Source organism: Drosophila serrata, unplaced genomic scaffold (assembly GCF_035046125.1).
Source record: "Drosophila serrata isolate PLE 108 unplaced genomic scaffold, ASM3504612v1 contig_360, whole genome shotgun sequence".
Taxonomy (NCBI): domain Eukaryota; kingdom Metazoa; phylum Arthropoda; class Insecta; order Diptera; family Drosophilidae; genus Drosophila; species Drosophila serrata.
In genome coordinates, this window is record NW_028257258.1 from 1,665,269 (window position 1) to 1,677,794 (window position 12,526).

Sequence of the window (12,526 nt, forward strand, 5' to 3'; positions counted from 1 at the left end):
ATAGAGTCACTAGGAAGGAAAGGTAATTGTTAAACTCGAATGACTTATTGGATGTTTAAAGGGCACCTTTGATTCAAGATCATTGTAGTTTACACAACAAATAAATATATATTTTAAATACTTCAGGATTTGCCATGCCGTAACTTTCTAAACAGCACCTTATACATAAAACATACATTTTAATATAGTTTTTACTGTCCAGCATAATCGCCACATCACCCCCGGTCGTCTGTTATCAGATTTTGATAATCTCCCCGCAGCTTTCGCCGTCGGCAGTTAATTAAATCTTTGACCGCAAGAGCGACTTAAACAGAAGGCATTAATTTACATACGATCGAATTGATAGATCAACTCGCTGGCCGCACAATCTCAGTGCTCAATCACGTCATCAGGGAAACACCCCTGCCGGGGGCTAATCCTAATTGCAGATAAACATCTGAATTGCTCAGCCAAACGCGGCGCGAGGACAACAGCTGTCCATTGAGACCATCGATTGACAGTCATAATGATGTTTTAAATGGCACGCTCACTCTGCCAAATAAAAACGCTTAAAAAATAATAATTTTTCGTTATTTTAAATGAAATATTCCCGGTGAGGTGTGGGCATGCATGTCCAAAGACCGGAAATAATTTTCTAGTTTGTACCGCACACCCATAGCCATGCACTTACAAAAATTAAGTGATAACAGAGAATAATAATAGTTTTCATATATATATTTCAGGGTAAGTGAAGTAATAATATTTTCGAGAATTAATTTATTATTTTTCGAGTGCACACCCTCCCCCAAAGCGGGGAAAAAAACATGAACTGCACTTGTCCCTTATGATATTTGTCTGTTCGCCCCTTTGTCCCTCTTTTTTTTAATGATATCGACAATGGGAGGGTGTAGAGTACGGGCCACGAGGACAACCAGGACCAGGTGTTCGATACAGACCCGTGCTGATAACTATATAATTTATCCTCGAATTACTCCTTTGCCCTCGGCGCTTGAACTGCAATTAGACGTGGCCAGGGTAGATGTGTTTGAAATGTTTATTCGATTTAAACTAAACCACTAAGTATAACATTTAGATATTAGCGAACTTAGAGCAATTAAATACCACAGAACATGTTTTCGTCATATAATTATTAAGTTGGTTAATAATATGTGTTAGATGCCGTGACTAGCAAAGCTTGACTAGTTGGATTTCCCTTGAATCTCTATCTCTCTGAATCCTCCTCACATTCCATTGCTGCTGCCACCAAAGATGCTGGACGTGGCTCCTGGATCGGACATATCGGCGCTACCGCTGAACTCATCGCTGCTCTGGTTGCTGTTTTGGTTCTGATTCGAGTTGCTGTTGTTGTACAGCGGCTGGGGCTGGGAGAGGGGGCCACGAGGATCCTCCGGAGTCCAGGTGCGGGCGTAGAGCTTGCTGCCCGGATAGCGATCGCCCTTGCGATACCAGGACAACGAGTGTGCCACGCCGCCAGCTGCAAGGAGAAGATAGCAAGGATTAAATAACGATGGGTAAACACTGAGCAACATGAAAGACATAAAATATTAAAATTATATCTAAAACTAACTTAAATCGAGCCCATAATCTTTTATTCAAAAAATGTCCTTGCAGGGTATTATAATTTGAGTCAGAAGCTTCTAATTATATGAAGGAGTTATATCCGACCCTATAAACCATATATATTCTTGATCAGCATCATCTGCTGAGTTGATCTAGCTATGTCCGGTAGGAATTTATTTTTTTTTTAATTTTCAAAATTGTATAAGGGGTTACATCGTTAAAATTTTCAAAAATCTATACAAATTTGAATTTTTTAAAATTTTAACTTCAGTATGCAGATCTATTAACCTGATAAAAATTAACATTGGAAAGCTTTCCGAATTAAAATAATGCATTTTTGGGTTAGTTAGGAGTTTTATAAAAACCGATTTGGGCTTTACGAAATTTGTTTCCGTTCAGTTTTTCAAAATTGATGTTCTTCTGATCAATAAGAATCAATTTCTGGCCTCAAATTTATATTAACAAATCTTATTAACTACTATATTACTATTATAAAGCATAAAGTGAACTAAAAATCTGGCAAACTAATAACTTGGACGTTTTTAGATTTTAAAAAGATTCTCCGAAGGATAATGATTCCCGGACAGGAGTCAAGCGCCGCCCAAACAATTAAAATTGTTGCCAAAAACTGAGCAAATGCCATTAGCAGCCACATTATAGGGCCATCATCGAGCCAGGGCAAACAAATATGGAAAAGGGTTCGCCTTCATCCATGAGGGGTTGCGGATGCCCCGGCTTGTTGTTGCAGCTGCCACCCCGCTGCGCGCTCGTCATTTGCCTTGGACAAACAGAGCCGAAACCAAAGCCCAGACCGAAATCCATGTCCTCCGCCCATCGTCCTTGTGTGCCACATCCAATCAGAAACCACATCCCACCATTCGCACCCAAGTCGGGCAATTTGTAGCTCTCGCAGTTTTCGAGTGCCTCATGCGGGTGTTTCTCAAATATGCGACCCCGTCCCTGTTTCCGTTTCCGCTCCCGTTCCCGCCCAGCCTCCGGATCTCGACAAGTTCGGTGTGAACATATGCCAGGCGCGTGCCAGGAGCCCCAGTCCCTTGTCCATCTTTGCACCCATTTAAATGGGAGCTCTTCTTCTCACCCTGGAGCAAAGTTTGTGCGATTTTTTTCAGTATGCGAGCATGCATTGGGTTCGGTGTTATTTTTGTTTTTGCTGCAACATTTTTAATGCCAGTTAAGCATGAAAACGCTTTTGCCATCAACATGGCCAGCTCCCCGCACTTCTCCCCTTAACCGCTCGCCTTCCATTTGGCCTTTAAGCGGCGACGACGACTACGACGGCAGCCATCTGCCGGAGTGTAACGAATTTCCCACGCTATGATTATGTCGATTGGGCTTTTGTTGTTCCTGTTATTGTTACTATTTTGTTCACTCCCCCGCTTTTTGTATCTGTATCTGTGGATGTGGTAGAGGAGGAGGTGGAGGTGGTTACCCGTGCAAGGTGTATGCATGTGGGACCTTTATCAGCTAGAAACTAATTTCACATCAGAGCTTGCATGTTCATTTTGTCGGTAGCAAATCGAAAAGTATAGAAGGAGGACAACTATAAATCAAATCTATTTGATTTTATTCTATATAGAAAATTAATGAATTAAAAATATAATTAATAATATCTTACATTAATGTAAAAACTGTATGAAGGATTAATAAAATGAAAGAATAAAAAGAGTAATTTAAATGAATAAAGAAATATCTATTACCAAAGAAACTGCTTCTACAGCTTAAAAGATTTTTGTAGGTTTTTACTTCTACTTTTAAACTTGTTCCATAATATAAAAAAGGACCAAATTCGTAATATAAATCTAATCTATTTTACATAAAAATACCAATTTATAATTAGCCTTCCCCATATTCTGGTTAGAGCTGGTTAGAAAAATGATTTAATTAAAATAACCAATGACACCCTACAAATTATATTTGTTTCTAAACATAGTTATATATATTTTTTTTATAAAACCAATTCCCAAAGCTATAAATTCCCTTATAATTCAGTCCACTGAAGTGACTTCTACACAACAAAAAACCAGTTCGAACTCAACTTTAACCAGTTCAAATTTGTGTTTTGACACACATGAATAAAAAAATGTATGTATATATAAAAAAAACCAATGCCATTTTGTAAGGACTATACATAACACTCAATAATAAAGGACACCCCTTGCTTCTCCCCAAAACCGACACCCCTTTTAGTGTTCCAAGTGCCGGGCTATTAGTTATGCAGATGCTCTCCGAAGATCCTTTGCAGGCTGCAGTGTCATACATTTTGAATAGGAAAATTATTAACCAAAAAACCGTGACCAAAGCAACTTTTATGAGTTGGCTGGCGCACACGGAAACCCCTAATCCATGCTCATTGTATCCCGGGTGAAACTAGTGAAAACCCAGCCATGCCACATCCACATCCATATCCGCATCCTCAGTGATCGATGCGATGGCAATGAGCAAAACAATTTCCTTGACTGGCAGTCACGCAAAGCCCGCAATGCGAACCGAAAACCCCGAGCCAGAAGTGTGAAAATTCTAATTAGTTACACTCAGGCAGCCACTGAATACCCATCCAACTCTGGCCAGGATGCAGTCGAGCATCCCCCGTGTGGTCCCGATCGAAACAAAACCATACCCTTGGCAGATAACCTTTGAATAAGGCCAGTGGCCTCGGTCGAATTATGTTATTAAATGTGTACCGGACCCGCTGTTGACCGTCCTTCCTCCCACGTTTGGTTAGGTTATTATGCAGAGAAATTGATTGATTGATTGACAACTTACTGCGATCCTTGAGGATGATTTTCTTGGGCGGCTCCTTTTGGTAATTGCGCTGCAAGCTCAAACCGGGCTCGTTGCCATTTTTGTCCTTCTTTACCATCTCGCTGAGGAAGGTTATGTAGCTAATGGCCAATTTGAGGGTATCGACCTGTGAAGGAAATTAATTAAAGGGGTATTAAACAGGACTATTAGGAAAAGGATGGGTTACTTAAAACTTCCTGATGTATTGCATAGTAAATTGTTGAAGGAATTTAAAGGTGAAATATGTATATTGTAATGAATCCTAGTAATAATTGCTTTAAGTAAATATATGGCTTATAATAATGTTTGTTTTATGATAACTTTTATTTTCTGCCCACAATTTTGTAGAACTGTGTTAAGTGAATATGTATCTTTATCACCAGACAACTCAAACTACCTATATTCGTCGGTCCAATGTGATGGTTTGAAGCTATCTTCTTAAATATCCGGTAACGAAAGGAAGATTTTATAATTTTATAAAAAATGAAAACAGTATAGTGAAATGTACATATATTCCAATAGATCCTTTTAAAGAACTTCCTCTCCTAATTAAAATTCTTAAATTAAATCCTATAATATTTATAGATACTCACCTTACTCAATCGCTTCTCGTAGGGCAGCGTGGGAATATGGGTGCGGAGGCCTTCAAAGGCCTCGTTGATGCTCTGCATCCGACGGCGCTCCCGGAGATTGGCCGCCTGCCGTTGTTGGGCCATTTGGGAAGCGCACTTCAAGCGCCGGGGCTTGTGGCTCCGCCGGCTAAATAGGGAAAAGCTGGAGACGATTAATGGGCGAGTCCTGGCTACAAACTGGGGTTGTCAAATATCACAACATTTTCATATCTTTTTCGGAAAAAGATAACTCTATAATATATATTTTGTGTGGTTTTATTTATTTTTGACAACCCCAGTACGTCCTGTCTTACGTCTTCTCATTGTTCTCCTGGTCACTGTTGAAGCCACTGCTGTAGGCATCGTCCTCGTCGTCGCTCTCCGAGCTGTGCTCGTCTCCAAAAAAGTACTCGGAACTGGAGGTGGAGGCGTTGGTGGCCTGCGATCCCTCAAAGAAGTGTCGCGCCATTGTGGCCTCCAAGTCAAAGTTGTCCATGGAAAACATTGTGTCAGGCGATCTCGGAAATCTGTTGCTCTTTTTTTTGTTTGCCGATTTAATTGCCCGTTAAGTACATAACGGTTAAGCTAATACTTCCGATCCGCCAATTGCCGACGCGTGACCAGCACGTGCCACAATATTATCGAGAAGGGGACACAAAGTCGGACAAGTGCAACGCGTGTCTCCGGTCTTTAACTCTGGTCTCTATCTGCAAGTGGATTTAGTACATATATAAAACAGGGGTTATTTCCTGGTCTTATCACCTTTTTGTTGTTCTGATATTGATAATAAATATGTCCAACATTATTTCGATTAGATAAGATATAGTTTAGAAGCTAATAGATGTGAAAAAGGGCATTTACATGGATATACAAGTTATTTATGAAGGAATCGTTAAACAAGGAAGGTGATAATAAAATATTGGCTTTAAAAATTAACTTTAATGTAAACAGTTTTAAAAGATTGTAACTTTTACTTTTCTTTAAACATTAAGCTAGAAATGTGACTATAAAACACATATTGTATTTAAATGTTGTATGCAATTTAAATTTTGATCGAAATTTAATGAAAACTATGGATTAAAAGCATGAAAACAAACATAGAATTATTTTAAAGTCGTTAAAGTCTTGTAGCAAAGGATATAGGTAATACAAATAAACCCCTCCTTTAAGAAATACAAATTTCAAGCACCTTAAAAAATAACAAAAAGTTGTCATTCTTTTTTTTCTAGATTAAACTAGATTTTCTTTAAACCTTTGATTTGGGTTGATAGATTGACTTTTAAACTCACCTCAATCACTGTGGGATATCCAATAAATAATCCCCTGACTAGTGTTAAATCCAACAACAAATATTATAATCTATCAATTTCTGGGAAATTGTTCCAATTGCACATCACCACCTAATCACTAAATATATATCCACACACTCACACGACCTAATGGAAGGACTTGGTATATATCACCCCAAATAATCCCTATAGATCGAAAGGTAACGCGAACACTGTCATCGAAGCGCGTTTCGTTGCGAACTCTGAGACCGCCGGGAAGCGAATGCCTGGGCTTGGTCCTGGAAATTCAGCAGGACACACAGTCTGATAAGAGGAGCGCAGCGAGGGGTGGATATGCATGTATCGTATCTTTCAATGGCGGCGCCACATCAAAAGGTATAGCCAACGGGGCGGAGCTTAAGCTCCGACCAATCGGAACACGTTCGGTTGAAAGTTTTTGGCCAGACAGGGTTGCATTTTCGGGGTGCCATAAGCTTATTAAGTTTACCTCCCAAAGGCCGGGGAGGGTTAAATTCAATGTTTCGGGCCATGCTCTGCAAACAGACATTGAATTGTTTTTTGATTCGGTCGCCCGTTTATCTGTTTAAGCGGAATTATTGCCCAAGTGCTTGACAATGGAAGGTGTTGATGTTTGGCGCAGAGACAAGTGTTTCGCCCCAGGGGCAGAAGCTGGAGGAGCTGCAGCATCAGAAGCATCTATTAAAGGGGTTCAGTCGTCGTCAGCTGCACAAGTTCCACCATGATGTGCCAGAATAACCAACTCCGAACTATGGGGATTACCTCGTAGCACTTCTAAGTCTAATTAATGATTTGTTGCAACCGAGACGAGCTCAGCAAATATGGTTTTAAAAAACGAACAGAATAGTTTGCGGCCCAGCGGAATTTGTCAACCAGCATAATTTTTAAGCATTAGCAAAGGACTAATTCAAATATTTGCACTGTCTAGGATTTCCTCCTCCTCCTCTTCCTGCTGCTTCCCTTTTTTATTTTCGAAAACAACTCCATTAAGAGGCGTTTGCAGTATTCACTGCATATTTTACGGGGCTCACAAATGACAGGGGTGTCAAAATATGATGCAGTTAAAAATATATTTTTGTTCTATATTTGAAACTATATTATATTTAATTTTGAATAGATTGATATTTACTTTATTCAGACTTGGCTTCGTCCGTCGAAATTATTTTAAGTTTAAGAATGCATTATAAGTATGTATTATTATTTTATTTAAATTCCATTGGATGTTATTTTCTATTTTATTTCAGTGTAACCCATCTCTCCTGGCCACCCCTGATGCGTTGCCGAGTTCATCCTTGTCTTGTTCCTTACCCGAACTCTGTTTGTTTGTTGTCCTTTTTCCCGTGCCCGTCCTATCCTGTGCCGTGCTGTGTGTGTGCCTATGTGTGTTGCCTCATCATCAGACAACCTCACTAAGGCTACCATGATAAACAAATTGTTTTGCCTTCGCCAGGAGAAGCCCTCCTCCGTACCCTCTCCTCATTGTTTCTATGTTGTTATCGTTGCCGGCGCTGCTCGTTTTATGCAGCTGTGTAAACAAATTAGTTTTCAATTTTATCAAGTTGTCTTGCAGCGGTAATTTTGTGGGCTGAAAGCTTCAGGACTTCTATGGCTGATGATCTTTTGCCAAGATTATAAAATTATGGCCATTCTGGTCTCTATAAAATATCTATTTATGGGGAGATAAAGGCCAAATAATGAAAATAATTTGATTTCTAAGGTATAATTTAGTATTTCCCACTTTCTAAGTTCCTGTTTCCTCACAAAAGCCAAATACCCAGGCATATAATTAAAGCTCTAAATATACATTTGCCACCCAACTGCATTTGTGGTTATTATTTATACACTACAAAACAGTTGGAATTTTAAATTTGTTACATTTAGATTCTTAGCAATTACAGGTATTTAATTTTAAGATATAATATTTATTATATACTGGATGTGTATGTAAGGTACTTCAAAATAATTTACATGGAAATTTCTCGTTTTAAGTAATTACCTTACAAATCACAATAACTAGTATATAACTCTACCCAATTAGCTTATAAATCAAAATAAAAAGGTATAGTTATTAGTACATTTTCACTGTGTAAACTCCAGACCAAGTGCCACTAGCCGAAACTGACCTGAAATTGGCCGGCACTTGGAGAATTATGCACACGTCATATAACACAATCAAGCGTAACCGCCTCGTCGACTGACAACCCTATATATCTGTACATATATAGTTCAGGTCGCGGTCCGATCTGCGATATCATTACACGCAATTGCCCCCGTCCGCAAGGGTTTCTTTTCTCACCCCTCTGCCTGTTTTTACCGAGCACTTTTCATTATTTTTTTTATTATTCGAATTCTAATTAAAAACCCCAGCGCATTGTTGAGGTAGAGGCAAAGTAGGATCGAAATGCTTATCACACTGCTGCTTCCCCTTCGCTGTGTGTTGACACCGGGCATTAGGGAAACGTCGGGGAAATCCCTTCAAAGACATGCCTCAATGGGTCTAGATTGTCAGGGTATGTGTGTGAGTGTGTAAATTTTAATCTCATTTGAAAAGTACTTTTTTCGAAAGTGCAAAAATTGAAACCAACAATGCAGATAGAAAGGGGTGAGCGCTTAGCTCTGAGTGGATTCAGCGAGGATTAAAACTTTTGAAATGCTTCTAAAGTTATTCAATCATAGCTCTTTTACAATTTATAAGGGTTTATAATACTTATTCAATGTTAATTTAGTGTGTTATACATTTGAAATAGTTTATTTTAAACAATATAAAGAATTTTATTATTATTATTTTTTTAAAAACAAAGTCAAAAAGAAAAGTTAAACGAACAAGTGAATATTTTCGCACGATGCTTTATTTTCAACAAGGGGCTTTAGCATCCAAAAGACTAAATCGAAAGAGAAATGTAATCCTTAAAGCCTCTACTTCTTGGTTGATTTACCTCTCAAAACAAAAACAGTATTTTATCAATTTATATGGCAAAATTGCTAGGTACTTCTCATATAGCACAACGCCAACGTAACAGTCGCTATTCAAATCGTTTTTCGCAAGTTCAAATTTAACGGAAGTGTAAGATGTGACCGCACTCGTGACGGTGACTATCGATAAAAAGGCCCGTCTATCGAAAGAGACACTACAATTGTGCTGCCCGACTATCAAATACGTAAATGTCAACCGCACCATACATGGCGTCGGTGGTGTAATGGTTAGCATAGTTGCCTTCCAAGCAGTTGACCCGGGTTCGATTCCCGGCCGACGCACAACTAAATTTTTTGTTTTTTTATTATTTTTTATTTCATCTGTTTACTTTTTCATTTTTATTTCGTTTGTTTTGTTTACATTTATAAACCTGGTTTTGGAAAGTCATTTTGGATCAGTGTTAAAAACGGATTTAAAAAAAGTCAGCGTGAATCTGTATCTGTTGTATTAACATTAAACTTACAAGCTAAACACTTAATATTTGATGTTTTATGCTTCGTTAGGCATAGACAATTACACTTAAATGCTTAACTAATCAAATTCATCTATAAACTCGGTGGTTTCAGAGCAAATAATTTCTTCGAAATCGAGCTCTGGCTCTATTTGGGCATTAGCTTCCTTCATTTTCCGTCTGAATACCGACACCCTCTTGTTATTTCTATTCTTGTAAACACGGAAAGTCGTCCTGATTTCAGCTATATAATCATCCATGACATAGGATTCATCGCGCTTGAGAACATCTGAAATGTATATATATGTTTATATCTGAATAATAAAAAGAAATATTTTATTGTACCGTATAAAGCTCTGCTGAAATTGGCAAACTTCTTTAGCGGTATCTTGTGATGGATGCCATCCAAATTGAACATGACCATAAAGTCCACGCGGAGTATAAGATGAAAGTTTTTCGGGAGGCCGCCAGTTCGAAATATTCCACCAGGTCTTAAGAGATCCTTCATGGTTTCAACCTGTAATGAACGTAAATATATTGGATCAGAGTCCGGATCCGAATTCAGAATATGACAGCATACGTAAACTGATGATTTCACAGGATCATTCATATCCTCCTCCACCGCCTCCATTTGCTCCAGCTGGGTCAATGGAAAGCGTTGCGGCTTCCACAAACCAGTATCGGATGTTTTTATATTCTGAGGACCTAACATATCAATGGGGTGCGCAGTCAGTTGGCTAAAATGTTTAATGTTAAGTTTTAGTAGGTGTAAGTTTGAACAACAGCTCATAGTTACCGCAGAACTTGAAGGACTTTCTTTTGGTTCAGGATGACCAAGTTCATTTTATCATTTAGATTCTTTATTTTCTCCTCCGTAGTGACTCGCTCCTCTTTGTGCACTTTTCTAGGTGCTTCCACAACCCGGTAGGGCAGAGGTTTGGATTTGGCGGTCTCGGCTCTTCGCTTCATTTCCTGTCAAAATCAATCCTAACGACTGGTTACTTCATTAGTCGCAACAGCACCACCACACACTCCTAAGTGTTCACTTTGTTTAACTCCCCGTAGTCGGCGGAGCTAATAACTGTTTCGACAACTTAATTAGGCTCACAAAAGCTATGATAATTAGTTTTTTAAAGCCTGGCTTCAATATTTATTAATGTTTGTAAAATGTTTTGTTGTGTTTGGGAAGCGATAGAGATGAGAAATCGTCGATGTGAGTATCGATAACAGCCCGTGTCCAATTCTTCAGTGTGGCTTAACTGTAACTGTTATATGCCGCCAAATACAAAAATTCACATGTACTTATTTCTCTGAGGTAGACCGTTTCTTTACAAAGGCCAGATAAATATTGGTCGGATATTGGAAATACATAAAATCGTTAATATTTAAATTGTATATACTTAATGTGTATGTGTCAACTGAAGAGTTGCCAGACTAGAAATAACCATTTTCCAACACTTACTTAAGGCCACATCAGCTGTTCTGCTTGTTTATGAGAACAATAAAAAATTGCATTTGTTATTGTTGTAAAGACACAAATGTATAAAAGTAAGATACAACAAATTCAAATTGTGTGCGAAACCTAACGGATACCAGGTTGCCTTGGCAACCCGGCGACCAAAACAACGAACGCAGTCGGGAAACAAAAATCTTTCCTACCAGCAACCAAAGGTGTTCTCCTGTAGGGCAAAAAATGTTTATACTAGACAGAATCTTGCCCTTTATAGTTAGCTATATAAGGCCGTTTATCAAGTGGTTTCTCCACGCATTCACCCGGTTGTCCGAGCTGCAAAGGATCTGCTATGGCGCTCGGGCTGGTGCCAGTCGGACGAGTCAAGTCGAGAGATCTCTGACATTGTCCAAGACGCCGCAAATAAGGCGCCTAGTTCTTGACCTTGACGAGGCGGCGCCGTATGTGGACAACAGGGAGCTGCTGGAATTCGGTGCGTTAAAATTATAAATAATTTTTTAATAACATTTTCTGTTACATTTACTTTGCATTTTTCCAGCACCCCGCGCCGCTCGTGTTGTGATGCAATCTAAGCGCATTAAGAGCAATGTGCATCCGGACTTTGCCCGGCTCTTTGGCACCTGTGTGACCAGCATCTGGGGTTACCGCCGGCTGATGCACCAGGTAGAGCAGATGCGAGCGGAACGGTACGACTCCGATAACCTCGAACACGAGCAGAAGCTGTTGCGATTGTGGCAACTCCTTATGCCAGAGGCTCCACTTACGGGACGGGTTAGCAAACAGTGGCAGGACATCGGCTTCCAGGGTGACGATCCCAAGACGGATTTTCGTGGAATGGGCATGCTTGGTTTGGAGAATTTACTCTACTTTGCCACCGAATACAATGATGCCGCTAAACATGTGCTCCTGCATTCCATGCATCCCACTTTGGGCTACACCTACGCTATCGTGGGCATTAATCTCACTTCGATGGCTTTCAATCTAGTTAAAACGGGAGCCGCTAAGACGCACTTCTACAATCTGGTGGTCCAGCACAAGCAGGACTTTAGCACAGTGGAGGATTTCCACAAGTTATACTGCTATCTATTCTTTGAGTTTGATCGATTCTGGAAGGACAGTGATCCACGCAATATTATGGACTTTCGCGAGATATATCAGGCCTTTGAAATCACCAAACTGGAGGCCTTACACAATGATAGCACTATTTTTAAAACAAATTTGGTTGTAGAATCCGTTTAACACATAATAAATAATAAAAGCAAGTGTTGCTAAGATGTAAACTTTCGCTGTCCCTATGGTCCAAACATTAAAAAAAACGTAAACGCTATCTGAATTGTTTCCAGTCTAGTA

The 12,526-nt window shown here is 39.4% G+C and overlaps 3 protein-coding genes and 1 non-coding gene across 4 annotated transcripts; 2 read left to right on the forward strand and 2 right to left on the reverse strand.

The window, feature by feature from the left end:
• Positions 1-1,019: 1,019 nt before the first annotated feature.
• On the reverse strand, positions 1,020-7,101 carry Fer1 (48 related 1). Its single transcript, XM_020962805.2, has 5 exons — positions 6,263-7,101; positions 5,288-5,680; positions 4,956-5,121; positions 4,345-4,489; positions 1,020-1,474 (listed from the first exon to the last, which is right to left on the reverse strand). Exons 2-5 carry the CDS (start codon positions 5,476-5,478, stop codon positions 1,221-1,223), a joined length of 756 nt encoding a protein of 251 aa, XP_020818464.2. The 5' UTR covers positions 5,479-5,680; positions 6,263-7,101; the 3' UTR covers positions 1,020-1,220.
• Positions 7,102-9,463: 2,362 nt separating this feature from the next.
• TRNAG-UCC (transfer RNA glycine (anticodon UCC)) lies at positions 9,464-9,535 on the forward strand. Its single transcript has one exon. It is a non-coding gene; the product is annotated as a tRNA-Gly (tRNA).
• Positions 9,536-9,682: 147 nt separating this feature from the next.
• Positions 9,683-10,972, reverse strand: LOC110191852 (uncharacterized). Its single transcript, XM_020962828.2, has 4 exons — positions 10,502-10,972; positions 10,286-10,442; positions 10,051-10,222; positions 9,683-9,994 (listed from the first exon to the last, which is right to left on the reverse strand). Exons 1-4 carry the CDS (start codon positions 10,672-10,674, stop codon positions 9,786-9,788), a joined length of 711 nt encoding a protein of 236 aa, XP_020818487.2. The 5' UTR covers positions 10,675-10,972; the 3' UTR covers positions 9,683-9,785.
• Positions 10,973-11,136: 164 nt separating this feature from the next.
• LOC110191851 (ELMO domain-containing protein 2) lies at positions 11,137-12,506 on the forward strand. Its single transcript, XM_020962827.2, has 2 exons — positions 11,137-11,648; positions 11,715-12,506. Exons 1-2 carry the CDS (start codon positions 11,399-11,401, stop codon positions 12,413-12,415), a joined length of 951 nt encoding a protein of 316 aa, XP_020818486.2. The 5' UTR covers positions 11,137-11,398; the 3' UTR covers positions 12,416-12,506.
• Positions 12,507-12,526: the final 20 nt, after the last annotated feature.

Bases quoted from the DNA above. Each gene is read 5' to 3' on its own strand.
- LOC110191852 (XM_020962828.2), bottom strand. From the start codon at position 10,674: ATGAAGCGAAGAGCCGAGACCGCCAAATCCAAACCTCTGCCCTACCGG. The intron at 10,443-10,501 runs GTAACTATGAGC...TAAACATTTTAG, and splicing joins AAAGTCCTTCAAGTTCTGCG to CCAACTGACTGCGCACCCCA. The intron at 9,995-10,050 runs GTACAATAAAAT...TATACATTTCAG, and splicing joins TTTCAGCAGAGCTTTATACG to ATGTTCTCAAGCGCGATGAA.
- LOC110191851 (XM_020962827.2), top strand. From the start codon at position 11,399: ATGTTTATACTAGACAGAATCTTGCCCTTTATAGTTAGCTATATAAGG. The intron at 11,649-11,714 runs GTGCGTTAAAAT...GCATTTTTCCAG, and splicing joins CAGGGAGCTGCTGGAATTCG to CACCCCGCGCCGCTCGTGTT.
- Fer1 (XM_020962805.2), bottom strand. From the start codon at position 5,478: ATGTTTTCCATGGACAACTTTGACTTGGAGGCCACAATGGCGCGACAC. The intron at 5,122-5,287 runs GTAAGACAGGAC...TTCCCTATTTAG, and splicing joins CAGGAGAACAATGAGAAGAC to CCGGCGGAGCCACAAGCCCC. The intron at 4,490-4,955 runs GTGAGTATCTAT...TTTCCTTCACAG, and splicing joins ACGAGAAGCGATTGAGTAAG to GTCGATACCCTCAAATTGGC.